Genomic DNA, 24,575 nt, shown 5'->3' with positions numbered 1-24,575 from the left:
AACGTAGTCACGGTAATGTTTGTTTTAGTGATCTGTCTGTTTTTTTTATGTGTCGCAAACAAAGTTGGGAGTAACGGTTATTGTAAATAAGCTAATGCGGCTAATGTAGCTCACATGTACTGGATCCCAAACAATCTCTTGAGTTACTGACGGACTTGTCTCTGACTCTTTTGTCTTGCTTAATGTGCCTTAAAGTTCGGGGCGCCTTCTATGCAATATGACGTAAGTTCAAAACAGACCGTTCATTGATGTACCTTATAATGTGGTGCGGAAAATGTGTATTTAACTGTTCATCGCCACGACGTTGGTCTTTTTTCGGAGCATCGCACACGTCGCTCCTATCCATCGGGTCGGTGAATTCGAAAATCTTTTGCCGCAAAGTACAGCCAAACTTTCACTTGCCTCACTTTTGGCATTTTGACATAATCCCCGCCCACCCCCATGGCCCCACCCATGCTTATATTAGCCCGCCCAGAATTGCTGGATAGATTAAACGATTGGCTAGAATTGTACTGAATAGAACACAAGTGATTCACATGTCCCGAAATGAAGCACAGAAATCCACATGTTTACACCGTACCGTATACATCGGTATTGGTACCACCTTGGCACCAATTTCTGTACCCATCCCTACTAACAGACATACTTCCACATGCTCGTTTATGCTCGTTGCTAAATAAAGATTTCAAGAAAGCTCACAAACAAACAAACAAAAAAGAGTTAGTTTACACCAAATTCGGCTTTGCCGAGGCCTCATCGTTGACCCAAAACCCAACATGTGTCCAAGGTGAACATTTTCATTCAGTACCGTAGTTCCAGATTACACATATTTGTTATCCTCTGGACTTCATGTGAGTAACTAGGATGAAGTAACCCCTTAATGCTGTAGTGCTGGTGTTCTTTGAATTACCCTAGCTCTTCATCCGTTTACGCAATTAATGTAAATCCAACTGGAAAATGCGCTGATATGCAGCACTTTACAACACTGAAGTGTTAACGCAATCAACGTAAGGCAGCTTTGTCGCATAACGGCGCAAAGAAGCTGTTCTCTGCGTCAAAATCTGTTGGAAATACGTAAATGATTGTAGAGTTACGGCAGTTCACAGATCGGGACGTTATTTTGCGGTCGCCAGCGACTGCTTTTGTCTTAAAGGGTTAACTAAAACAAAAATACAAAAAAGTGACAGTTTGTATAAAATTAACGAGTTTGCACCCTCTAGTGGAGAGTTAAGGCGCAAATGCCCGGTAATGCAAAGTTTTGAAAGGCTAAATGGGTTTGGAGAGCATAAATGAGCCCCCAAAATACCAAAATAAGGAAGCTACTCTTTTTTTTTTTTTCTGCTCATTTCTCTTTTCTGTTGTGTTTTTCAGACACCATCAGGGACATGTTCCTGTGCTCAGACAGGCCGGTGTTACAGGCCATCTTCCTCAACAGTAACTGTTTCGAGCATCTAACCCGACTGCTGCAGAACAGCAAGGTAAATTCCAGAAGAAAGTGTTGGATAAATAAGAGGAAGTTTTCTTTTTTCCTTTTTGTTTTTGTTCAAAACTGGACTAAATCAGAGCTTACTTTCTGTTTGCCAGTCTTTCAGAATAATGTCTCATAGTCATTATAAATCCGTAGGCTGGAATATTTCTATTATAAGATGAGGTCTTGCATTCTCTCCTCTTTTTTTATTTGTTTTAGTGAAAAGGATCAAACCAAACATTATTTAACACTTTTTAAACTATTTTTAGGGTTATTGTAACTCCAGCATGCAACTACACTACTCTACAGTTCAAACAATACATATGAGTCCTATAAATAATGTCATTAGATGTCATTTAAATTGCTAAGTACAGCTGTGGTACAATACTGATATTGCTTTGTTTTGTTATGGAAAATATAGTCTTTAATTGCTAATTTAAGAAAATTGTTGCAATTGAATGAATTTGTTTTAGAGTTTATCTAAAAGAAGGAACAATTCACAAAAGAACATCAATCCGATGTATTGTGCCAGTTTATAACAAATTTAGCTAAATTAAGCCTATAAGAAAAGGAACGCAAGATCAAGTAAAAACAAAATAATGGAAAGAAAGAGACTTTTAAGAGTTTTAATGTTTCATTAACAAAATCCAGCACAATCATTTAAAAATAATTTATAAAAAATGTAAATGTAGACAAATGTAGATATCTATATCAAAAGCTTTAAAATTGCAGTCATTTTAATAAAAAAATTATTTCAAAATAAAAAAAGTTATGTGATTTGTAGTTTAGATAAAATAACTAACGTATTACGAAATTTATAATCTTTTTAATTTAATCCGATTAGGAAGTTTAACAACTTTTCAAAATCTATCAATTTTATTTAAAACTAAGATTAACAAAAACTGATCATTAAAAAAAAGAAATTTTGTGTTAAAGAATCGTAAAAAAAAATTTTGGCTAATACATTTTTAATCTGAAAATGTAAAGAACAACACAAATGTTTTTTTAAAAGGCACAGTCTGTTAAATAAGTAAAAATTTCTAAAAAAGGAATTCAAAAGCTGTGATCTCCACTGTAATCGTAAAAGGTTTTTGTTTATTCTTAATGAATAACTACATTTGTGTAAAGTAAGACGTTTCTGGGCAGCTGGTTTGTCATCAGTCGGCCATGTTTGTTACATTCTCCGTAGGACAGGAAGCATTTTGCCCACTCTGCATGTTTGCAGTTCCTCACTTCAAGGCTGGAGCACCAACACGCCTCCACACAGCAAGCCCCACTGAAGGGACATAGCTTTCAACTTCTAACCTTCCTCCTTCTCCTCCTCCTCCTCCACTCACATCATCCTTCCTCCCCCCTCCTCTCCGACGTGGCCATGTCCTCTTTGTCTCGACCTCCCCACCTGCTGTGTTGACACGTTGCCTGTTGTGTGTGTCAGCTGGTTAACGCTAGGTGCACCGCTGCAGACAAGGACCAGAAAGATATTACCAACAACATGTTACAGACAGGAGAGGGGGACACTCAGGTACCAACAAGAAAGTCCCACCCACCCCCCTCCACCATATCCTTCACCTTCCTGCCCTGTCACTTCCTGCTGCTGCTGCCAAATCCACCTCATTCCATCTTTTTTGTGCTCTCTCCACAGTCAGAACGCCACACTAGGATGAATTTTTCTACATTTATTTAAAAAGAGGAAAAAAACACAAAAACTGAATATTTTAATTAGTTTTACTTTGAAAATCCACACAAATATAAGCTCGAATCAGGTCAGACTTCCTGTGAGTTTCTCACATTGTGTCATGTCAGTTATTAGTCAGAGATTCAAATGTTTGATACCTTTATTAAAAGATATGTGATGAATACATTAACTCTTTGTTGAGGTCTTTGCAATCAGGGCTAACCCATATCATAATTGAGGATTTTATGACACACTCCGGTCATCTTTTCATCTATTTCAAAATTGATCCCAGTGGTATTTTAATTATGATTATGCCGTTTTTTTGGCTAAAATAAAAAACCTGTCGTAGAAATTAGCCTCTGAGTTGTGGGCGGGCCTGTTGGCGCTGGGCAACTCCGCCTCCCCTTTCTCGTAACCTATAACCGAGAGCTCTCTATTTACATGCTCTCTCTCGCTATCTTACAGCTCCTCATACCTCCAACCTCAGATTACTGCTGCAGCAAAAATGGCGAGCAACATGAAAGCTTTCCAGCTGTACAGTTTTGAGCCCGATGCCAGCTTAGGCAAGGAAAACGAAGACGTACCATGTTTTTCAGAGTATAAGTCGCATATTTTTGCCTAGATTGGCAAGGGGGTGTCACTTATACTCAGGTGCAACTTATATGTGATTTAAAAAAAAAATCTTGCTGTCAATTATTTGCCACTAATAACCAGAGAGGGCGCTGCAGGGATCAGTATTTACTGACAGCAGCGCAGAGGAAGAAGCGTCGACCTTACGGAAGTTGTTCCAAAGCAACACAGAGTGTGAAAAATTTAGTGATTTCAAGTGATATAACGAGTTTAGTTGACTTGTTAGCATGTTCTTTATGCTACAGTTTTCTATGTTACGCTAAAATACTATGTTTTATGAAGCTTAACAAGCATCAATGCGTTACAAACAAGCGTGCATAAATTCAGTCTGTTATTGTTATCTATTTTGTTATTAGGATTTGCCTTTCAAGAGGAAATCTTGGTTCCCATATCATGTTAAATAAATGTCACGCAAAAGTGAGATTTATACTCTAGGGCGAGTTATGTGTTAATTTTTTCTTCTTTAATTTAATTTAATTTAATTGCTTGTTTGTTTGTTTTTTGGCGCCTGTGATTTATATTCCAGAGCAATTTATAATCCCCAAAAAATGCAGTACATGGATCTGGTGGTATCCAAGTCCATCAGGATGGATGCAATCTTTTTGAAACTGCATTTTTTTTTTGTCGTCTTCTGATTCACAAGAAGAAATACTCAGAAAAACAATGTTGAGCTTCATTTTCTTAATATCTATCCTCTATCGACAGAAAAAAATGCCACTAGAACATATTAAAAACGTAATTTTTCATTGGAGTTGTTAAGTCAGAGTTCTGGCTGTGGAGTGCCGCTTTCCTCCCACGACTGTCCTTATTCCTCCGTAACACCTCGCCCTCCCCTCCCCTAACGCTGTCCCCATTTTCCGCTGCACACTGTGGGTTCACACTGGAATGCCATCACCGCAGTCTCGTGTGTGTGTGTGTGTGTCTGTGTGAGCGCGCGCTCTCACAAAGTTGTTGGAGGGGACTCTTACTGGGTGACGACCACCGTGCGTGTTTGAATTCTCGCCTCAAGTCCCTCTCCAGCTGGGCCGACGCTCAGAACCACCAGTCTGCAGCCGCTCGCTAGTTAGAAAAGCAGCAGCACAACCATGCAGGCTGGAGATGAGCAGTGCGGAGCTGGATGGAGATGTTTGTGTCATGCTTTGGGTTGTGTCTGTTTTTTTGGGTGGCATGCGGAGTGTCTGTTTTTGCGTGTCATTGTTTATTTGGTTAACTGGTTGGTTCCCACTATGGTTTTGATAGAATTCCTGTTTTAGGTACTTCCATGTTACTACAATGGTTGTTTCTGCCTGGAGCAAAAAGAAAACTTATATCTTTCCTAGTGTAAATTGATGAAATGACTTTAACAGAGGGCAGTAAACCTCATCAATGATTTGCTAACTCTTTACTCACTTACTGAATCAAACTGAAAGGCAAAACCTAAGTTTAAGTTTTCAGATCTGTGTATTTAGCTTTTGGCCTTTCAAAAAGTTGTGTTTTTATTTGTCTGCGTGCTTTTTTCCCCCCGTAAATGTGGAAAAAGTACAAACTCTTAATTTGAAAGGACACAATTAACCCCTTAAGCCCAGGGTTAAACGTAAAAAAAAAAGGTAAATGAATGACAAAAAAAACTACAATTAAGAAAAATACATGTTGATGTGTAGAAACATTAAAGAAGAACTATTGAAAAAAAATTACATTTTATTTGAACATGAAGATCTTTTTAGTATTTCTATTGGCTTAAAGGGTTAAAGTATTTTGTCCTCACCAGGTCCTCAGATTAAATACAACCTCAGATCAAAAACAGCCACCAACCTGGTGCTAGCATTAGTACAAGTGCAGTTTATTGTATTGCTGCATATCAGACCCTAATTTTAATTCATAAATGTTAAGGTTTTGGCTAATTCATTTAGAAAAAGGCTGAGCAGATGTGGTTTGTTTGTTTGTTTGATAAGGTCACAAGGAAAAACAGTTTTTTTCTAAAAACACCCCAAAAATAGACTTCCCGAACAGTAGAATGGCTTGGTATATTGGCAGCATTCCAGCCTAAATGCTGCTTGTAAAGTAGTGGTGGAAGTGTAATGATATGGGTCCTTTTGAAACCACAAGTTCCTAAATTTGTAGATCGTGAAAAAATGGCAAAAGCTTGAGTCTTTCAGTACAAAGGCGCTGGAAACCATAGCTATAAGCAATCTGTCGGAGCCATACATTAACAACAGATTAGCCGAAGGTGTATGAATGTGATGGAACAAATAATCCCGCATGTGACCACAAAGCAGTTCAAAGCCTTGTTCAAAGGAGAGTTATAGTTTATCTGAGGTTGCATTTACCTTTTTTTCTTCTTCTTCTTTTTGATAAAGCTAAATATTTTAATGCTTTAATATAAAAAAGGCTGTTAAGGATTGGACATTTACTTTTATTTTTTTACTTTACTGTATTTATAGTAACTCCTCATTAAGACAAAAAACTAAACAAACACAAAGATTGATTAATAACCTTTTTTTCCCCTTTTTAAAGGTTTTTCAGGGGCGTCTCGACTCCCTTGCTGTAGCTACTATCAAAGCCCTCACAACAGTGATGCATAATTCCCCAGCTGCAAAGGTTATCTTCCTTTTTTTCTTTGTATTTGCCTATATTTGACCATAAAATCAATAAACATTCTTGTTAATTTTTAGGATTTTGGTCAATCAAAGTGAAATAGTCCCCAAGATGGAGCCCTGTGGCATCCCTTAAGTAATACATGGAGTTTTCTTGTCTTTGTAGGAGGTTTTTAAGGAGAGGATTGGTTATAACCACTTGTATGAAGTACTTTTGTCACTGGGGCAGCCATCCCGACACCTTCTCAAAGAGCTGATGAACATGGTAGGTGACGGTTCCTATTCGTTGGTTGCTTTAGTTCCGTTTTCTCTAGCCTAGCTTATGTATGTTCCTGGTGCATTTGTACAGGCTGTGGAAGGTGAGCATACCTCAGTGGGTCTCCTGGGCATCAGTAATGTTGAGCCGTTGCTGCTTCTGGTCCAGTGGCTCCCCGATCTGGATTCGCCAGAGCTCCAGCTCTTTACAGCTGACTGGCTCCGCCGCCTCACCTGCCTCAACCGCCAGACTCGTGCGACCTGCGTCAACGCCGCCATGGTCATGCGAGCTTTAGCCGCTCTAGAGCAGCATGAACGGCTACACAGAGCTTGTGCCGAGAGCCTCTTTGGGTTAGTTGGCTCTCTAGGCTCGCAGTCTTTAGGTGCCAGGGAGCTGTTGGAATTTCTCCGGCTCCTTCGACCGTCAGAGTCCAACCCAGCCCACCCGTATGTTGGTCCAGCCCTGAGAGCCCTCCTGGTGATGGTGCGGAAGCAGGGGCTTGAGAGCGCCATGCAGTACTTTGATCTGTCGCCCAGTATGGCCGGCATTTCAGTCCCAACGGTGCAGCGCTGGCCCGGAACTGCCTTCAGCTTCATCGCTTGGTTTTCTCTTGACCAGGACCAGCTGGGCCCAATCAGTAAAGACAAGCGGAAGCAGCTTTACAGGTGTGAAGGAAAGGAAACAAGAGTCAACCAGCTTTTATTGACAAAGGACTCCAAAGATAAAGACATTTAATATTTCCTTGTATTCTAGCTTCTTCACTCCTGGAGGAACTGGGTTTGAAGCCTTTATCAGCTCAGCAGGTGTTCTGGTGGTGGCTGTGTGCACAAAGAAGGAATACGTTACTGTTATGCTGCCAGACTACTGCTTCTGTGACTCCCTCTGGGTGAGTCTCCTGCCATGACTTCATTTAGTTAACTTTCTTAAAGACGTACACACTGGGCATTTGACACATGTTCTTGAACAGCCCATGGTGTTCACACTGGACAGACACGGATGGGCCTCTTCTCCTTTTTCTGCTGTTTACTAGCACATGTCCGCCACCTAAAGTTGGAAAAGGTTTGGTGCGAAATGCCGAAGTGGCGTAAATCTTACAATTTGGGCGTTAAACGATTCAATTCATTGTTAGCGTCCTTGCAGTGGCCAATATGGATTACAATCATGTCAGGAGAGTGGCCTTGGTTTATATTTATTTGAAAAACAAACACAGACGTCAACCTGCAACCAAATCCGAGTCCCCATTTGGTCAAAGTTTGACCTGGTTGACCTGACAACGCGCATTCAGTGGCCATGCATTTTGTACATAGAGCCCAAAAAACTGCTGTAAAACGAGTGTTTTGAACAAGGAAGCTTTATGTGCATTTACATAGCCTTTTCATTTGATGTGGCTGCTTAAACACGGTTTGTCGAGTTCAGTGTGAATGTAGCTTTAGTCACAGCAGCCCGTAAGCCTAGATATAAGCTGTTTGCGAGCAAAAAATGGGCAAACCTGTACACGGTACGCAAGTGGCATGCACAAACGATCCAGGTTGTAGACCACTCGGTGAGCCCGTAGACTAGCAAACACTTATACATCAAGCAAGGGTGAGCAGGGGTGTCGTACAGATTTTTATTATTTCAAACACAGAAACTTTGCAGACTGCATGAAGAACTTGTTAGTGCCGTTCACATGACAAGTGCGCACTCCTTTTTTGCTGCCTAATTGTTAAAAAGTAGACAATCAGGGGGTAGTTTGTGTGGGCATCTTATGAGTGTCTTACAGACATTTATGTATCACATACACACCCTGTGTTTATGGCACTCTTGCACTGTCTGTAAGTGGCCAGTACCTAGCTACTACATTGTGGCGCAAGGGCGCGGTACAACAGCATCACCGTGCGTAATATGTACATGCAACTTCCATTACCTTTACAAATATTTCATGATACATTTCCCACACGCGTGCAAATGATATGTTCCATTTTCATGACGTCCCTCATTGCGGCTGTAAAAGCCTTAAGGGGACTTCAAGACACACCTATGCTCCCATTAAGATGCCGCTACTCCTCTCTAACACACACAATGACATCAATCTGAAACCCAGCATGATCCTGTAGTTTGTATTACCCAGAAAGTCTCCAATTTTCCCTGTCCCTATCCCAGTGTTTGATAACCCTTTGGGATTGAATCTCCATTTACAGCACAGCATCAGTGTGGTTCATATCCCTGGAAAGAGACCGTTCGGACAGAGTCTCGTCTACATTTATGTGGACGGGCAGCAGAAACTGTCCGCTCCCCTCAAGTACCCAACCATGACCGAGGTGAGACTTGAACCTGTCCGTATAAAGATTGTCCAATCGATTTACAGATTTTTCATCATTGTCATCTACTACCAGCCTTTCACTTCCTGCTGCATCGGCTCAGCAGGCCACCGCACCACCACTCCCCCACCCTCCCAAATACCAGACCCTCCCTTCTCCTCAACCAACACGCCAAACACCCGCTCCTCCCTGGGCGGTATCTTGTCACCGCAGAGCTGGGGTGGGTTGTTAGGCGGAAAGCCAGAGTCCGTCACTAAGTTGATCTCAGCTGGGACCCAAGACAGCGAGTGGGGAAGTCCGACATCCCTGCAGGGTCAGCTCGGGAGTGTCATGGTGTTTCACGAACCCCTGCAGCCCAACCACATCAAAGCAATCTGCACCGCCGGTAATTAACACCCAGTTGCTTTCTCATCCCAAAAGATAAATCTGACAAATCTATAAATGTATAACACACTGTTACACTTCAACATCCTTGAATTTGTCTCCTTGATATGCCAAACGTTAGATTTGACTATGATTATTAACTGTTTATGTCAATATCTCTTCTTTTTCACTTTTTCAATCAGGTCCAAATTGCATCTCTCCATTTAAAACCCAGGAATCCGAACTGGGTGACCTTTCAAGCAAATTACTGCTCCATTACTCACCCAAGGTGACTGAACATCTACCTTTTCACTGCCTTAAGATCTTCTACTCAGTTGAAGTTATTTGCTGCCAATTCTCAGTAGAAGCCATATTTAAAGCCAAATTTAAGGAGAAAGGTTTGATGAGGAATGGAATACTTAATGACCAATGAGGGCACGACTGAAATATAAAACACTGAGGCTTGTAAATGCATGATAAAAAGGAGAAGAAAAGGGAATAAAGATCACATAGGAGGAGGTCTTCAGATAATCGCTGCCTACAGTCTTTACTAAAGGCATGACTCAGGGTCATCAGATGTTTACCTAAATGTGAGCTTTATCAAAAGAGAACATTTTTAGTCGAGTTTTGAAGATAACATTGCGCCCCCTGAACCCTAAAAGGGAGCTAGTTCTTTATAGAGGATCCTGATAGCTCAGGAATCTGCTTCCCATTTATACTTTTGAAGACTTGAGGAACCACAAGACCTCCTGGCGCCTGAAGTAACATGAGGTTTTAAGATATTTGGTCACAACAAATGAATAAAAAACCCAAAAAAGTTTTTTCTAGCACCTATCAGAAGTCAGGCTGCTGAATTGTACGTCCAGTTGAAGATTTCCTGTTGCCAACACAGTATTGATGGTTTCAAATGATCTAACTTTGAGACAACATCAGCCTTATTTTAGGATATCATCTTAGATGCGATGTTAGATGTCGTTCCAATCATTTTTTATCTGAATACCTATGTAATCTTATCTGCTGCCAGTACATGTTAGGCTGTACATTCCTGAACTTTTATCACTAAAACTGTACTCTAAGTCCTATCTGTATATAGTAACAGGAAATAAAAAGTCTTCCAGACTTAAATTTGAGCCATATCTATTATAACTGTAGTTAAGCAAAAATTCAATTACTTTACTTCACTTATTTAGTAAAACCTGTTAGTTTAGCCCATACATCAAAAGAAAAACACAGGGCTCAAATACAGAACCTTGAGGAACACCACAAACACTTTTCAATAAACAAAGATAAAAGTACAAAACCATGAGATTAATGCAGACGAGAAGATTAAGAATAGATGATCAGAATACCTAATAGTTTTTGACTCAAGTTGCTGTATGTTAGCAGAACATTCCTCTTGTTCACAGGCCTGCAGGAACCCGATCTGCCTCGACCTGTCTCCAAACGCGCTGCATGGCCGCCTGACAGGAAACAAAGTTGTCAACTGGGACATCAAGGTTGTCCAAATCTCTCAGTGGTTGTTCTTCTCTCTTGTGCTGTTTTTCATCATCTTATAAACTTGACTGGATCTGACAGGATGTGATCAGCTGCGTGGGGGGCCTGCCGGTCCTCTTCCCAATTCTGGAGCAGCTGGCTCTGGTGACCCCTGACCAACAAAGCGCCGATCCCGCCGCTGGATCGGACTTCATCACGCCTGATGTGACCACGCCAGCTGATGGAGACTGGGTCATTCTCCCGTCAAACAGAGCTTCAGGTCTGCTTTGTTGCACTTTTTTGAAAACCTCTACACTTTTAAGGTCATGTACAGCATTTACAAAGACCTTTCTCTTCCTCAGAGGCTCGTCTGGAGAAGAGTCTGGTGGCTACTTTCCTTTTGGTGCTGAAGCACTTCCTGCAGAGACACCCGGTCAACCAGGAGACTCTTCTCCATTCGTACGGTGTTGGAACACTTGGAGCCCTGCTGCAAAAGGTTTTTTCTTTCCCTTTCTCTTTTTATCGAGTCATAAAAACATTTTGTTGATTAGAAAAAAAGACATGTTGTTCATTCCAAGCAATAAAAAGTACTGACGGTGTTTTTCAAACAAAATCATATTAATATTCTTTTTTTTGCAACATCAATCAATAAATTCAATGGATTAGATTAAATGAAAATTAAATGAAATGGATTCGGAAAGAGTATAATTATACTTTAGAGAGCGCTTTTCAGGGAAAATTAATAAAATCTTAAACGATCTCTTTTAAAGTAATATCACACATTGTTTAAACTGTGTTTTATTGTGCAGAAATAAACAGGCATCTCTGGTGTTTCGTTGCAAATTACACTTTATATTTGCCCTTTTTTGCTCAGAAACCAAACAAGTAAAAATCTCCTATCTTTTGGTAAAATTGAAATAAAGTTTTGGCCTTCAAATGAAATTAAACTCCTTTAAATAAAAAAAATAAAAATAAACTATATTTATATTTTTCATTATAATTATTGTTAGTAGTAGTAGTTGTTGTTTTTGTAGTTCTAGTAGTTTATTTGATTCATATAAATAATAAATTAATGTATTTGCTTTCAAATCATTCTATTTTCAATTTGACTCAGTCTTTCTATTTTATTTTTTTATTGAGGAGCCAGAATCTCTACTCAAGTAAAAGTAGCTTTAATTTAAATAAACCATTTCCAATCAAATCAAAATTAGTCCATCGGAAGTGTAAAAAAGTAATTTAGATATTTATTTGGGTAAAGCAGCAAAGGTAAAAACTCCTAAAGGTCTGAGTTTCAGGCTAAAGTTACACTAAAAACAATTTAATAAACTGGATTACTATATTTTTTATAGTATTTCCAAAATTAATGACTTTTTGTGTAAATTGAATTGTAAAGAAAAATAAAAAGGATATGAGCTGATTAAAGCTTATTATTGCTAGTTATTGCTTGAGTATGAGTAATGGATTACTATTCTACTCAAGTGCAAATACATTGTTTTTAAAGTCACTTTTTAAGTAGCAGTCGTTTTTGGTTTGTGATCCATCTAAAAGGATCTCCTTATTTTATTTTGAAAAACCCTCACACGCAGGTATTTACTGAATCCCATCATAAGCTCTGGAATAGCTTTGCCCTCATTTCCTGTTTGCTTTCATCTTTCCACACCACTCGCTTCTCTCTTCCCCTCTTTCTCCTCCATCTTAATTTGTTGCCGGCGTTTGTGGGTTTAGTGCAGGGATTGAAAAACCTCCCAACACTTGAAGCTAAAAGCGCTACTCAGAGACGGAGATAACAGAGCAGAGATGCCACACCCCGTAACTAAAACCTAAATGTGTTTTCTTCTTCCTGCCTGCTGCTTATCTGTTGTTGTAGTCATAGTCACTGGTGTCGTTCTGCTTTTTACAGCATCGGCTCGATAAGGGGCCGCTCGCATATTGGATCCCTCGCTGTTTCCTTGGCGGCTCATTTTCTTATCACAATCCCTTTGCATGTCCAAAAATAACGGCCTGATTCTTTTTTTTCTGCTGCAGCTTCCAGCCGGTCATGTGGACGTGAGCGTGCTGGTTGCCACGCAGCTGCTGATCGAGCAGGTGACCCAGGAGAGGAATCAGGCTCTGCTGCAGCAGCTCCATGTACATCTGCTCTTCAATTTCAACATCTGGAGCAAAGGGGACTTCCCTCTGCGCATAGGTGGGGGGAAAAAGCGCTCACGTGGTGCCTGTGGGAAGAAATGACCCCAACTTAGTCCGCTTTTTGCTTCCTCCTGAACAAGGTCACATCCAGTACATGTCCACTGTCATTAAGGACGACAGGAAGCAGTTCAGGAGGAAGTATGGCGTTCAGTTCCTGTTGGACACCGTGCGCCTCTATTACGGGTAATTTTTTATTTTTTCCTCCTGTTTTTCCCAAACTATCCCCCCACTTCACCGTCTTCTCCGTACTCCAGAAAAAACGCTAATAAAGAGAACGACTTTGGCGAGGACGATGTTCGCGCCATCCGGGCGTCTCTGTGCGGCTTGATCAAGTACTACATCAGCAAGAGCATGTCGCAGGAGGAGATGCACAGCATTCTGGGATACATTGCTGCCATAGGCGATGAAGAGCAAGTGAGTTCGTCATTTCAATAGACTGCTTACACTCGTGTCACAAATCCGTTCTATTAAGAACGTCCAAGAGTTCACAATATTTGTTTTATTTTTGATTTTCAAACCCTTCAGACTTTAATCTCTTTTGTAATATCTTCATAATTTTAGTCAATATGAGTATAACATAGATTTTAATGTGCTTAGAGTTGACATACATCCAACGAAATGCGAAGACGTTTTCTAAATTCTTGCCATAGGATTTCTGGAGACTTGCAGTCCTCTAAGGCCTTCTTTATTTTTTTTTGCAGCTCTGTTGTGTCCTGGAGCTGCTACTCAGCCTGCTGCAGAGCAGTCCGGCCAAAGACCAGCTCTTCCTGCACCTCTTCGAGCCCACGGCCGCAGACTCGTGCTACGCTCTGCTGCTCAATAACAAGCACTCGGATCGACTCAGAGAGCTCGTCTTCAAAGTGAGTCTTTGCAAACTTGCACAGTCTGGTGCTTATAGTTGACTGTAATGCTGTTGTTTTCTTGTGATCAGACTGCAGCTTAATCAGTTAAATATGAGACCTGAGCACTAAAGTTAGATAGATTAGCGACTAGAACTATGTTAATATCATCTTTGTAAACATCAGTTTGACAAATGCAGAAAGAAGATCTACGCTTTCTTGTAAATCAACTACAGTTTGCACTTCATATTCAATGAATTAAATTCAATTTTGTTCATTTATCTTAATGTAAAAATGTTTTTATTGAAAATGTGTCGACACATTAAGTCCAACTTCTTTAACAAATGTTTTTCCACTTTCAATGAAAAACTTTTATTGTTCTTTTAGTTCAGATTCTTAGTGTTTTCAAACAGCAGTGTGACCGCTTTGTTTTACATTGTTTGTGTCAATCTTAACAAAATATTATTTAAACCTGCTAAAATGTTCAAGGAGAATATTAAATTCCAGAAAAGAAGAATCAAATCAAAATATTGATTTGTATATTGCTTAATATTCTAATTTGTTCTAAATTAATCTACTTGGCAAGGCAAGTTTATTTGTTTAGCACAATATACAAAGTAATTCAAGGTGCTTCACAAAACAGAAAAATGCATTAAAATCACAATACATCATAGAAATAATCAACGTAAAATTTACTTTAAAAGAAAAGAAAAAATTTGAAAATTGATTTAAAAATAAAGGAAGGAAAGGAAAGAAAAGTGCAGATAGGACCTTTCAGTCATATACGCGGCTAAACAGAAATGTTTTAAGTCTAGATTTGAACATGAACACAGAAGAGGCCTGTCTTACGCCTTCAGGGAGGCTGTTCCAGATTTTAGCTGCAGAATATTGAAACGCTGATTCCCCTTGTTTAGTTCTGACTCTGGGAATCAACAGGAGGCCGGTCCCTGAGGTCCTCAGAGTACGAGATGGTTCATATGGCACTAACATGTCAGAGATGTACTTTGGTGCTCGGCCATGGAGAGACTTGTAGCAGAGCTGCTTTGTAGTCTGTTCTTTGAGGTACAGGGAGCCAGTGCAGAGACCTGAGCACAGGACTAATGTGATCATACTTCCTGGTTCTGGTCAGGACTCGAGCAGCAGCATTCTGGATGTACTGAAGCTGTTTTACAGCTCGTTTGGAGAGGCCGGTGAGCAGGCCGTTACAGTAGTCTAACCTACTGGAGACAAATGCATGAATAAGTATCTCCAGGTCTGGCTTTGACACTATGTTTTTGATTTTGGCAATGTTTTTCAGATGGTAAAATGCCGCTGATGTTACTGACTTGATATGGCTGTTAAAGTTCAGGTCAGAGTCCATGATTACCCCTAGATTTCTGACTTGATTTGAGGGTTTAAGAGACAGAGAATGAAGGTAGCTGCTGAAACTTTTTCTTTGTTTCTACTTGCCGTTTACTTACATGTTAGTGCCAATGTGTTGGCCAACATGTTTGCCACCATGTTTGCGGCAACTTGCTTACATGTTAGAAACATCATGTCAGCATGTTTGCCACATGTTTGCTACAACTTTCTTAAATGTTTGCGACAACTTGCTTACATGTCAGTGACATGTCAACTTGTTTGCGACAACTTGCGTACATGTTAGTGATAACATGCCAACATATTTGCCACCATGTTAATGACAACTTGCCAACATGTTAATGACAACTTGCTTACATGTTTGCAACAACTGCTTACATGTTAGTGACAACATGCCAACATGTTTGCCACCATGTTAGTGACAACTTGCTTACATGTTAGTGACAACATGCCAACATATTTGCGACAACATGCTCGCAACAACAAACTAACCTGCTTGCGAAAACTTACTTTAATCTTAACGACATCTTGCCAACATGCTAATGGAAATATACAAACATGTCAGTGACAACACGATAACATGTTAGCAACAACTTGCTATCATGTTTGTAACAAAATGCTAGCATGTAAGCAACAACATGCTAACAGGCTATTAACAGCATAGCAGCGGTTAAATATTCTAAAGACCTTTAAACCGTCATGATGGTCAATTGCTGAGCTGAAAGTTTTGAACTAGGATCATCACATTTATCAAATAATTTATCTTAACCAAAACAGTTTTAAAATGTCTATGCAAACAAAAAGGTTTGACACAAAAATGGGCGCCGAAGAAACAAAGTCTTAATTTAGTTTGTCTGTTCCACATCTGTGTTTGGTCAGTGGTTTACCTTAACGTGTACTTATTACCACACATTAACAATAAACTTGTTGCTGAATAACTTTTTCTATTAGTTGGACAATTGGTTGGTTTTTAAAGAGTGACTGATTGTGTATTTCCTTCTCACCTTCACCAGCTTTTTGAGCGCATGCTGCGCTGCGACCGCGTTTACGAGAAGAACAAGCAGCGGCTACGCCTGAGAGAAGCCGGTTACTCCAGCCTGTCGCTGCTCTTCTCCGAGCTTCACATCACGCCAACGTTGGTCCGCTGCCTCCTCAATCAGATCCTCCACACAGGTCAGTGTCTGAAACGACTTTTATTTGTTTTACCCTCCCGTACATTCACTTCTAGAGGTTTTTGTGTTTGGTTGTCTTAGAATAATCTTCATGAAAGCTGACAGGACCAGTCCCCAGTTTGTCATCAGGGAGAAACCAGAGAATGTTATAGTAGCAGGGAATTACTAATCAATACATCTGCAGGAATGTAACCATTTTTTTTTCGGTTGTCTGAACTCTGCAGATCAAGTGGTCAACTATAAGGACCTGATGGCTCTGGTCCAGCTCACTCACCGGGCCGGGCCCAATGTGCGGCTCATAGTCTGCAAACGGGTGAGTGGATTCCGGGTTTGAAACATCCATCAAATTTTAAAGTATGTGTTAAAGAGACTGAAGAACCTTTTGACGAACCAATGGTATGTCATAAGTAAACTTAACCTTTTAATAATAATAATAATAATACATTTATTGTAGAGGGTGCCTTTCTTGGAACTCAAAGTCGCTGAACAGGGATAAAAGCACAAATTTAACAGATGCTGAGTTTAAAGTTTTAATAGACAGATGCACTGCAGGCAGGCAGAGTAGGCTAGTCTGAAAGGATGAGTTTTGAGGCTGGAGATGGAGAGAGGGAGTGAGTCCATCATGGGGAGTTCCAGGGTTGTGGTGCAGAGCGACTGAACGCCCTGCCCCCCATGGTGACAAGGTGGGCAGTGGGGATAACAAGTCGAGGGGAAGACGAAGACCTGATCAACTTTACCCTCAAAGGTTAAGAGAAACTAGAAGCTAAAGGGAAAAAAAACTGGATGTCCACTTTAGCTTCGTACAGGCTGGTCAGGGAAAATACCGTCTGACTAAACCGCTTTGTGGACTCCTGCTTTAGAGTGTACACAACTCACAGGAAATGACTCCAGACCCTTGAGTCAATTAATAGATTTCTAGCTGATTGACTGTTTGCCTTTCATTCAATTTGGTTTCAAGATGCAGTTATTAGACGATTCTTTGGTTTCAAGGTGAAGACTTTGAAGTATTTGAAAGCAACAGAACAATAAGAGTTCATCGTAGAAGCTGCCTCTCCTGCAGTGATGACTCCTCCTGGTCCTCAGGTGTACCAGCTGCTCCAGTCCCAGCAGGAAGCTGCAGTCCAGATCTCTAAGCAGCAGTGCTGGCAGGACACCCTCATGCGTCTGTTTCTACGGGGCGAAGGCTCCCTGCCGCTGCGCAGCTCCGACACCATCAGCGCGTGCAGCTTGGACCTGAACCGGATGAGCGGCGGCAGCGCCAACCGCCTGGAGCTCCCCCTGGAGAGGAGGGGGCGGGCAGGCAGCGCCGGGCGCTTGGACCGGCCCGAGGACGACTGGCTCAGCCTCGGGGACACTCGCTCCGTCGACAGCCTGGAGAGCGGAGACGTCATCTCCCTGTTGGACACGCCGTCCTCCTCCGCCTCCACCACCGAGCCGCAGCTACAAGGCAAGCCGTGGGTGGTGGGCAAGTCCGGGGGCTTGGTCCTGGATCTGTCTCACATCCAAGCGTACGAAGGAGCGGAGAGCGGCAACCAGACCCCTGGGAGCATGCCCAGTACGCCATCGCCACTGGAAACCTCCAAGCCGTTTCCTGGGAGTTCTGGCGATCGAGATCCAGCTTCCTCTCAGGTTGAGGACAACTTCCTGTTTAGTGACAACATCTCCCTGGGGGAGTCCTTCAACAGCGCAGAGGTGAGACTGAGGAGCGTGTACTTTTCTTTCGGTGCACAGCTGTCATTTTGGGTTTGAACGTCACCCCAGAAGGCGTCTGCTTGTGTTTTTATTTTGAGAGGAGAAACTGACACAACATCACAACATCACTGGCCACAAGCAGCCACTATTTATGAATATTTGAAGAGCTTCCAGCACAGCAGATAAAATGTCAACACCACCTCTGGAGACTTTCATCTCTTTGGTTTTTCTGTTTTCTGTAGCTCCCAGACGGTCAAACATCCGTCTCCTCCCTCTAGTCTCGTTTGCAGCATCTGATGGCTTCATGTCTGCTTACATTAATAATATTTCAGGAGACAAGTCTAATGCGATCTTCTGTCATCAGGCAGAACATTGAGATTAGTGTTTCTCATTAGCTTTTGTTGCCAAACAGATTTTTTTTCCCCCTGAAGAATGCAGCGTTGATGGTTTTTGGTGTGCTGTCGCCCCCTAGAGGGCAGAGGAGGAACTGTGCGGCATGTTGCTGGAGATCGTCCTGTGCGTGATGTGGCGAGGCGTGGAGGGCTCCGATGACTCGGCGTGGCTGGAACGCGGCCAGGTCTTCTCGGCCCTCACCAAACTGGGAACTGCCAACGAGCTGCTGCTTCCCGTCGATCGGATCAAGCTCAGGCGAGGCTCCATTTCAGTTTAGACAGTTTTGAAATGGATTCTGGGATGCATTTGATAACACCTTCCTTCTGTGTTTAGTTTGATGGAGCGGATGTTGGAGTCGGCGGTGAGCGACAACCGCGAGACGTCGACGGCCATGTTGCCTCAGCACACGGAAAACGCAGTGCGGTTGCTCCACATCGTGCAGGACTTCCTGCAGACAGAGGGCATGGTCAACCCGGCGCTGTGGACGGAGAAGGTGCTGGAGGAGGCTGTGACCCTCATGGACTGCCTCATGGTGTGGTACTCCGCCGGTACTCAGTGGTTCCAGCTCTCTCAAGTTGGGCTGAGACTTCTGCTGGGCTTCATGGCTCAAGACGACCTCCAGGTAAACCATTTTGCTAAAACTTTTTATGTTATTTTGCGAGCAGTCGTCTAAATCGTCCCGGTTCCAGGTCTGCGCCATAGCCACCGCTAAGCTAAACGGCATCCTGCAGACTAAGGAGGTCTCCAGCCAGGACGAGGCCTGCTACCTGCTGGGGAAGGTGGAGGTCATCCTGCGGCGTTCCATCCAGGAGCAGTCCGAGGAGATCTACTCCTTCCTGGTCCCACTGCTGCGAACGCTCCTCCTCAAAGTCCACCGCCTGCTCTACATGGAGCTGCACCTGCCCCAGCTTCCCGACACCAACGGAAGCCCCTCCTTCTTCGAGGACTTCAAGCTTTACTGCGACTCTCCGGAGTGGCGTGTCTACCTCGACAAATATGTACGTCCTCGAACTCTGTTCTATTCTAGAACTATGTTCACATCGCCCCCGGCAACGCGTGTTCAGGTCCCCGTTTTCAATGAAAAGTCTATTTAAACACATAAGAAAAAGCGAATTTTATGCTTCCGTGTTCAAAACGATCCCATTCATACGTAGCTACACTCATTTCTAAGACGGTTTTTTGGTTCTACGTACAAAAGGCATGGCCATTGGACGCCCGTTGTTGAACTTTTACCAGTCAGGGTCTCTGATGGGGTTGTGACCAAATGGAATCCATTTTGATTTCCGGAAGTGCCAACCGTTTGAATGAATAATTGTAGTTTATGCCCAGCCAAATACGACACCAAGTCTTTCATATATCAGAGCCTGAAGCAACATTCACCAGATTAGCTCCTCTTTGATATTTCACACCAAGCCTCTTCCAACTGTAGGTGGTAGACATGCACCAGTAAACAGTAGGAAATGAAGCCCCTCCCTCCTTGTCCAGTGTGAACACTGTAGGCTAAATGCACAATCAAGAATATGCCTTTAGTGCATTCTTCAATGTTCATTCATGACATTCATGGATGCCCAATCAGCACGTTCCTGAATGCACATTGGATCACATACTCAGTATGTACGTAGCTTTAGGTTGCTCTGACGCTTGCTAACAACTTTTTTACTTTCTTCGGAACACCATGGAATAAACATTTAGCGCGCTTTTCAATATGCATTTAGGATGTTTTTGAATGAATATATAGTGTGTCTTTAATGGACGTTCTTGAACACGCATCTGGCACGTTCTTGAATGTGGATTTTGGAATGCGGGTCTAGTGCGTTCTTGAATACACGTTCCTGAATGCGTGTCTAGCATGTTCTTAAATGCTCATTCTGAAATGCTCGTCTTGCACAATTTTGAATGCGTATTCTGGAATGCAAATTTAGTGCGTTCTTAAATGCGAGTTCTTAATTGCGCGTTCCTAAGTGCACAACTAGTGCGTTCTTGAAAGCGCTTTCTTGTATCGCGCTTTCTGTAATGCAGTTATTGGAATGCGGGTCTAGTACGTTCTTGAATACACGATCCTGAATCCTTGTTCCTGAATGCGTGTCTAGGGCTGCACGATATGAGGAAAACTTGCGATATGAGGGATTAATATTGCGATAACGATATCATTTGCAGCATATAAACAAATAGCGAAACAACCAAAAACATCATTCCCATTTTATTGCAACAGTTTAAGAATTGTACTCCAAATGACCCTCGTTGACATAGGATGGAACATCTAACATAAAAGGGCTCCATCTGATTGGTCAAAAACGTTAAAGGGTCTATCCGATTGGTCAAATGCATAAAGGGATTTATTTGATTTGTTAAATAATTTAAGCTGCCATAACATTATTTTAGCACATTTAAGGTAACCATTTATTGCAATTTTTGCTGTCTTTTGCGATATGCATATTGCACAGCTTGATCTTGCGATAACGATAAATTTGCGGTATATAGTGCAGGCCTAGTGTCTAGCATGTTTTTGAATGCTTGTCTGGAACGCGTTCTTGAATACGTATTCTTGAATGTGCGTCTAGTGCGTTCTTAAATGCCCTTTCCTGAGTTGCACACTTTGGAATGCGGGTTTAGCGTGTTCTTGAATCCTTGAATACACATTCTGGAATGTGCACCTAGCGGCTTTCTTGAAAGTGCATCTAGCGTTTAGTGCCGTTTTTTAAATGTGTATTTAATGCATTGAAGAACATGCTAAATGCACATACTTGAAGGTGCGTCATGTACGTAGCTTTAAATTGCTCCAATGCCTGCTTACATTTTTTTTTCTTTTTCTTCAGATTATTCCATACATGAAGCAGTACGAAATCGAGACTTTCAGCCAGGGTTATGAGAGCATGGCACTCTACTGGAAGGAGTGCTACGAGGCCTTCATGGTCAGCCTACACAAGAGGGAGCGGGAGCGTGGCGAGAGCAAGATCCGCTTCCAGGTGGGTCCGCCTACACAAAACCCCACCCACCCCTCCATGACCCGTCTCCGTCGGTCAGTTACTGACCTCACTCTCTCTTGCTTATGTCCAAACTCAGGAGCAGTTTGTGGAGCCGTTCTCTCGACGAGGCCGTCAGGAGAACCTGCGCTACAACAGCATGCTAAAGCAGCAGCACAGTCAGAACAGCGCCACCCTCAGGCAGTGGAAGGCAGCCCGACGGAGTCTGGTTTGTGAGCGAGGACCTTGGGCTGACCGGTACTGACTTCACCTGCCCTTCTGTCCCTGTGTTTTCTTCTTCTTTTCAAAGATGGAATTTAAACACATTTTACATATCAGAAACAAACAGTTGGTATGATAAATGTAGAGCTGCTGCCTAAAGTTTAGTGGTGTGGCAACAAAAAAAACCAGAAAGAAATGAACGTTTTAGCTGGTGTTTAAACCCTTTAATCCAGATTTCCAACTCTTTTCATCAGGCTGCAGGATAAAATGCACTGGAGAGTGTCCAGCGCAGAGAACTTCTCCCGCATGAGGCTGAAGCTGGTCCGGAACTACAACTTCGATCCTCATACAGAGGCCAGCGCCCTGAGGGACAACCTGGGTGAGTTTTGGGACGGAAACATTAAGATCTCACTAGGAAAATTCTGTTTTTGATATATTCTTGTGGCATTTTTCTGATGATGGAGGACATATAGCATTTCTGAGTGTTTTCTTTATTTTTTTCTTTATTCAAATCATTGTGACTCCGGAGCAGACGAAACAATGCCGTCTGAAAAAAATCCTGCTTGTGGCGTAGAAAATACGCCGCGTGGGCTACAAGCTCCCTGCTCCGCTCCATTCTGATGCATCCAATTGTAAACAAATAGATTTATAATAATATAATAATAATAATATTTTATTTGTACGTATTTTATTTTATGTACTTCTTGGTTTTCTGGCTCAAAACTGTATGGCTTGACAGCTTCAATATTGCTCGCCGTTTTTGTGACACAACTTTAGGGAAATTTCTAAGGAACTATTGCCGCTCTGCAGATACTATGTCCTAGAAATGACACTGTTTTGGGGATTTGGGCTAATAACACCATAATTCTAGTTAAAAGACCACTAGGAACAACTTAAAAGTAGATCAAAAGATAAACGAGTGGGTCTTCAATCAGTTTTAGTCTTCAAAAATGAAGACACGGCCCTCTCTTTGTCATCAGATTCACCTGCAAAGGCCTCTTGCTCATGCAGATCAGTTCCTCTTCATGCCTTTCACTGAAGAGGACTCACGCATTTTTAGTTTAACAAATGTGAAATGTTTTCAGGTTTCTGTACGTAGATTTCAAATTTTGCTACAACAACGGAGGCCTGATTCTGTCATGTTTAATAAATGCCTTCAACACATAAAAACACAAGAAAAATGTCTAAATAAGTAAAAGAGAGTTGAATTAAAAAAAAATAATAAATCTACATTGCAAGATCTTTTTTATAAATTGAAAGTCAACTTTCATCATTTGTTTGCACAATTGACCGAAAAATGATACAGAAAAGAAATCGATGATTCAAACAATCAAAGTTTTAGAACAAATAGGTTTAAAGTGAAAAAAGTGTATACGGAAAAATGCAAACTACAGTTTAGCCCCTGAAACAATTCCCTGTGGAGATGGTGAAAGCATATATTTATTTTTGTGTATAATTATTTTATTTAGATATATATATAAATTAATATTTGATCAACAATGACAGTGTTTTTGAATTTATAAATGTAGTTGAATGTAATGTTATCTAGTTAAAAATGTGTTACATTTGTCCTTTGAGTCATTTCACTTTTCTTGACATTATTGATTTAAAACGCAAATTCATCAAACTATGAACTCATCAATATTAATAAATTAATTTGTCTGCTTCCAAGTTTTTTTTTTCTTCCAAACTTAAGCCTGTGTTTTTATTTTGTTTTTTAAATCAATCAAATTAGATATGAATTAACAAAAATCTCCTCCCACTTTTGCCCTGGGCTTGTCTCCTGATGACATCCAGGTGTCCATCAGCAGCGCGTGAACCCCGAGTCTCTGCTGCTGGAGGCCGTGAAGCAGGTCAAAGTCAGCGACCTGGAAGACGACATCCTGGAGCTTCCGGAAGACGATCCCTCTGTCGCCAACAACCAGTAAGTCCCTCCCACCGCGACGCCTTTGCATCCGACCTCAAAACTTTGCCGCAGCAGAACTTTTACCGCTCTGCAGGGCGGAGGCGGAGGAGGCTGGCCAGAAGGAGAAGCTGGTGTTGTGGGAGGACTGTGAGCTGGTGACGGTGGTGGATGTGGTCCCCGGCCGCCTGGAAATCACAACCCAGCACATCTACTTCTACGACAGCAGTCCGGAGAAGGAGGAAGGTGAGGAGAAAAGGTGGTGGGGATCAGCAAGGAGGCGCCGTCCCGTGAAATGACCGCCTTTTGTTCTGCTGAAGGAGAGGGCCACGACTTCAAATGGCCGCTGTCGCAGATCCGAGAAGTTCACCTCAGGCGTTACAACTTGCGGCGCTCAGCGCTGGAGATCTTCCTCATCGATCAGACCAATTATTTCCTCAATTTTAAAAAAGAGGTAGCAGCCTTTCTGATAAATCAATAACAAAAGGCAAAAAGAAAAACAGAGAATCAATTGACAGTTTTTTCTGATCAGGCGAGGAACAAAGTCTACAGCCGCATGTTGCTGCTGCGCTCGCTCAGCCTGTACGGAACCAGATCGCCACAGGAGCTCCTCAGAGCCTCAGGCCTCACGCAGGTCAGCCAAAAACGACACACAAAAAACAATTCTGCTCAAATATTTATTTATTCTGAACATGTATTTCAACATATGTTTCTGTATTTATTTAAAGACCTACTCTGTTAAAAATTGTGTTTTAACATGTTCTTGTGGCATTTTTCCAATGATTGAGGACATATAAAAGGAAACTTAAATTTTTTTTTCTTTATTCTAGTCACTGTGAATCAGGAGCAGAGGGAAAAAATGCAGTTTAAAATAGATTGCAGTTTTGACGTAGAAAAATACGCCAGGCAGGCCACAGGCTCCCCGCTACGAGCTCTCTGCAATGGGAAGGGGGGTCGGGTTTGCTCCGTGCCAACGGCCCCAGACAATGAACTATTGTCACTCTACAGAAACCATGTCGTAGAAAATGACACAGATTTTTGGATTTTGGCTAAAAATGGCATAATTGTTGATTTAAACAATTATCCATTAACTTCTGTTTTTCATCT

The 24,575-nt window shown here is 41.8% G+C and overlaps 1 protein-coding gene across 3 annotated transcripts in view; it reads left to right on the top strand.

Annotated features, from left to right (window-relative positions):
• nbeal1 (neurobeachin-like 1) overlaps positions 1 to 24,575 on the top strand; it is a 54,413-nt gene that overhangs the window by 19,831 nt on the left and 10,007 nt on the right. For 2 of the 3 annotated variants that reach the window (XM_023963363.2, XM_023963358.2), the window contains exons 10-38: positions 1,372 to 1,478; positions 2,904 to 2,990; positions 6,267 to 6,350; positions 6,513 to 6,611; positions 6,696 to 7,267; positions 7,356 to 7,488; positions 8,783 to 8,902; positions 8,978 to 9,287; positions 9,469 to 9,554; positions 10,672 to 10,761; positions 10,841 to 11,018; positions 11,101 to 11,234; positions 12,764 to 12,923; positions 13,006 to 13,108; positions 13,180 to 13,339; positions 13,627 to 13,785; positions 16,137 to 16,296; positions 16,520 to 16,608; positions 17,379 to 17,987; positions 18,460 to 18,635; positions 18,714 to 19,002; positions 19,070 to 19,378; positions 21,197 to 21,346; positions 21,444 to 21,601; positions 21,820 to 21,944; positions 23,363 to 23,489; positions 23,566 to 23,714; positions 23,789 to 23,922; positions 24,001 to 24,102. In XM_023963363.2, coding sequence (XP_023819131.1) covers positions 1,372 to 1,478; positions 2,904 to 2,990; positions 6,267 to 6,350; positions 6,513 to 6,611; positions 6,696 to 7,267; positions 7,356 to 7,488; positions 8,783 to 8,902; positions 8,978 to 9,287; positions 9,469 to 9,554; positions 10,672 to 10,761; positions 10,841 to 11,018; positions 11,101 to 11,234; positions 12,764 to 12,923; positions 13,006 to 13,108; positions 13,180 to 13,339; positions 13,627 to 13,785; positions 16,137 to 16,296; positions 16,520 to 16,608; positions 17,379 to 17,987; positions 18,460 to 18,635; positions 18,714 to 19,002; positions 19,070 to 19,378; positions 21,197 to 21,346; positions 21,444 to 21,601; positions 21,820 to 21,944; positions 23,363 to 23,489; positions 23,566 to 23,714; positions 23,789 to 23,922; positions 24,001 to 24,102 — 5,159 coding nt within the window. The remainder of the gene's footprint in view (positions 1 to 1,371; positions 1,479 to 2,903; positions 2,991 to 6,266; positions 6,351 to 6,512; positions 6,612 to 6,695; positions 7,268 to 7,355; positions 7,489 to 8,782; positions 8,903 to 8,977; positions 9,288 to 9,468; positions 9,555 to 10,671; positions 10,762 to 10,840; positions 11,019 to 11,100; positions 11,235 to 12,763; positions 12,924 to 13,005; positions 13,109 to 13,179; positions 13,340 to 13,626; positions 13,786 to 16,136; positions 16,297 to 16,519; positions 16,609 to 17,378; positions 17,988 to 18,459; positions 18,636 to 18,713; positions 19,003 to 19,069; positions 19,379 to 21,196; positions 21,347 to 21,443; positions 21,602 to 21,819; positions 21,945 to 23,362; positions 23,490 to 23,565; positions 23,715 to 23,788; positions 23,923 to 24,000; positions 24,103 to 24,575) is intronic. The other variant, XM_078932225.1, reaches the window with a different exon arrangement.

Source organism: Oryzias latipes, chromosome 2 (assembly GCF_053564925.1).
Source record: "Oryzias latipes strain Hd-rR chromosome 2, Olatipes_Hd-rR_3.1".
Classification (NCBI taxonomy): domain Eukaryota; kingdom Metazoa; phylum Chordata; class Actinopteri; order Beloniformes; family Adrianichthyidae; genus Oryzias; species Oryzias latipes.
This window is presented reverse-complemented; position numbering and strand designations above follow the sequence as displayed.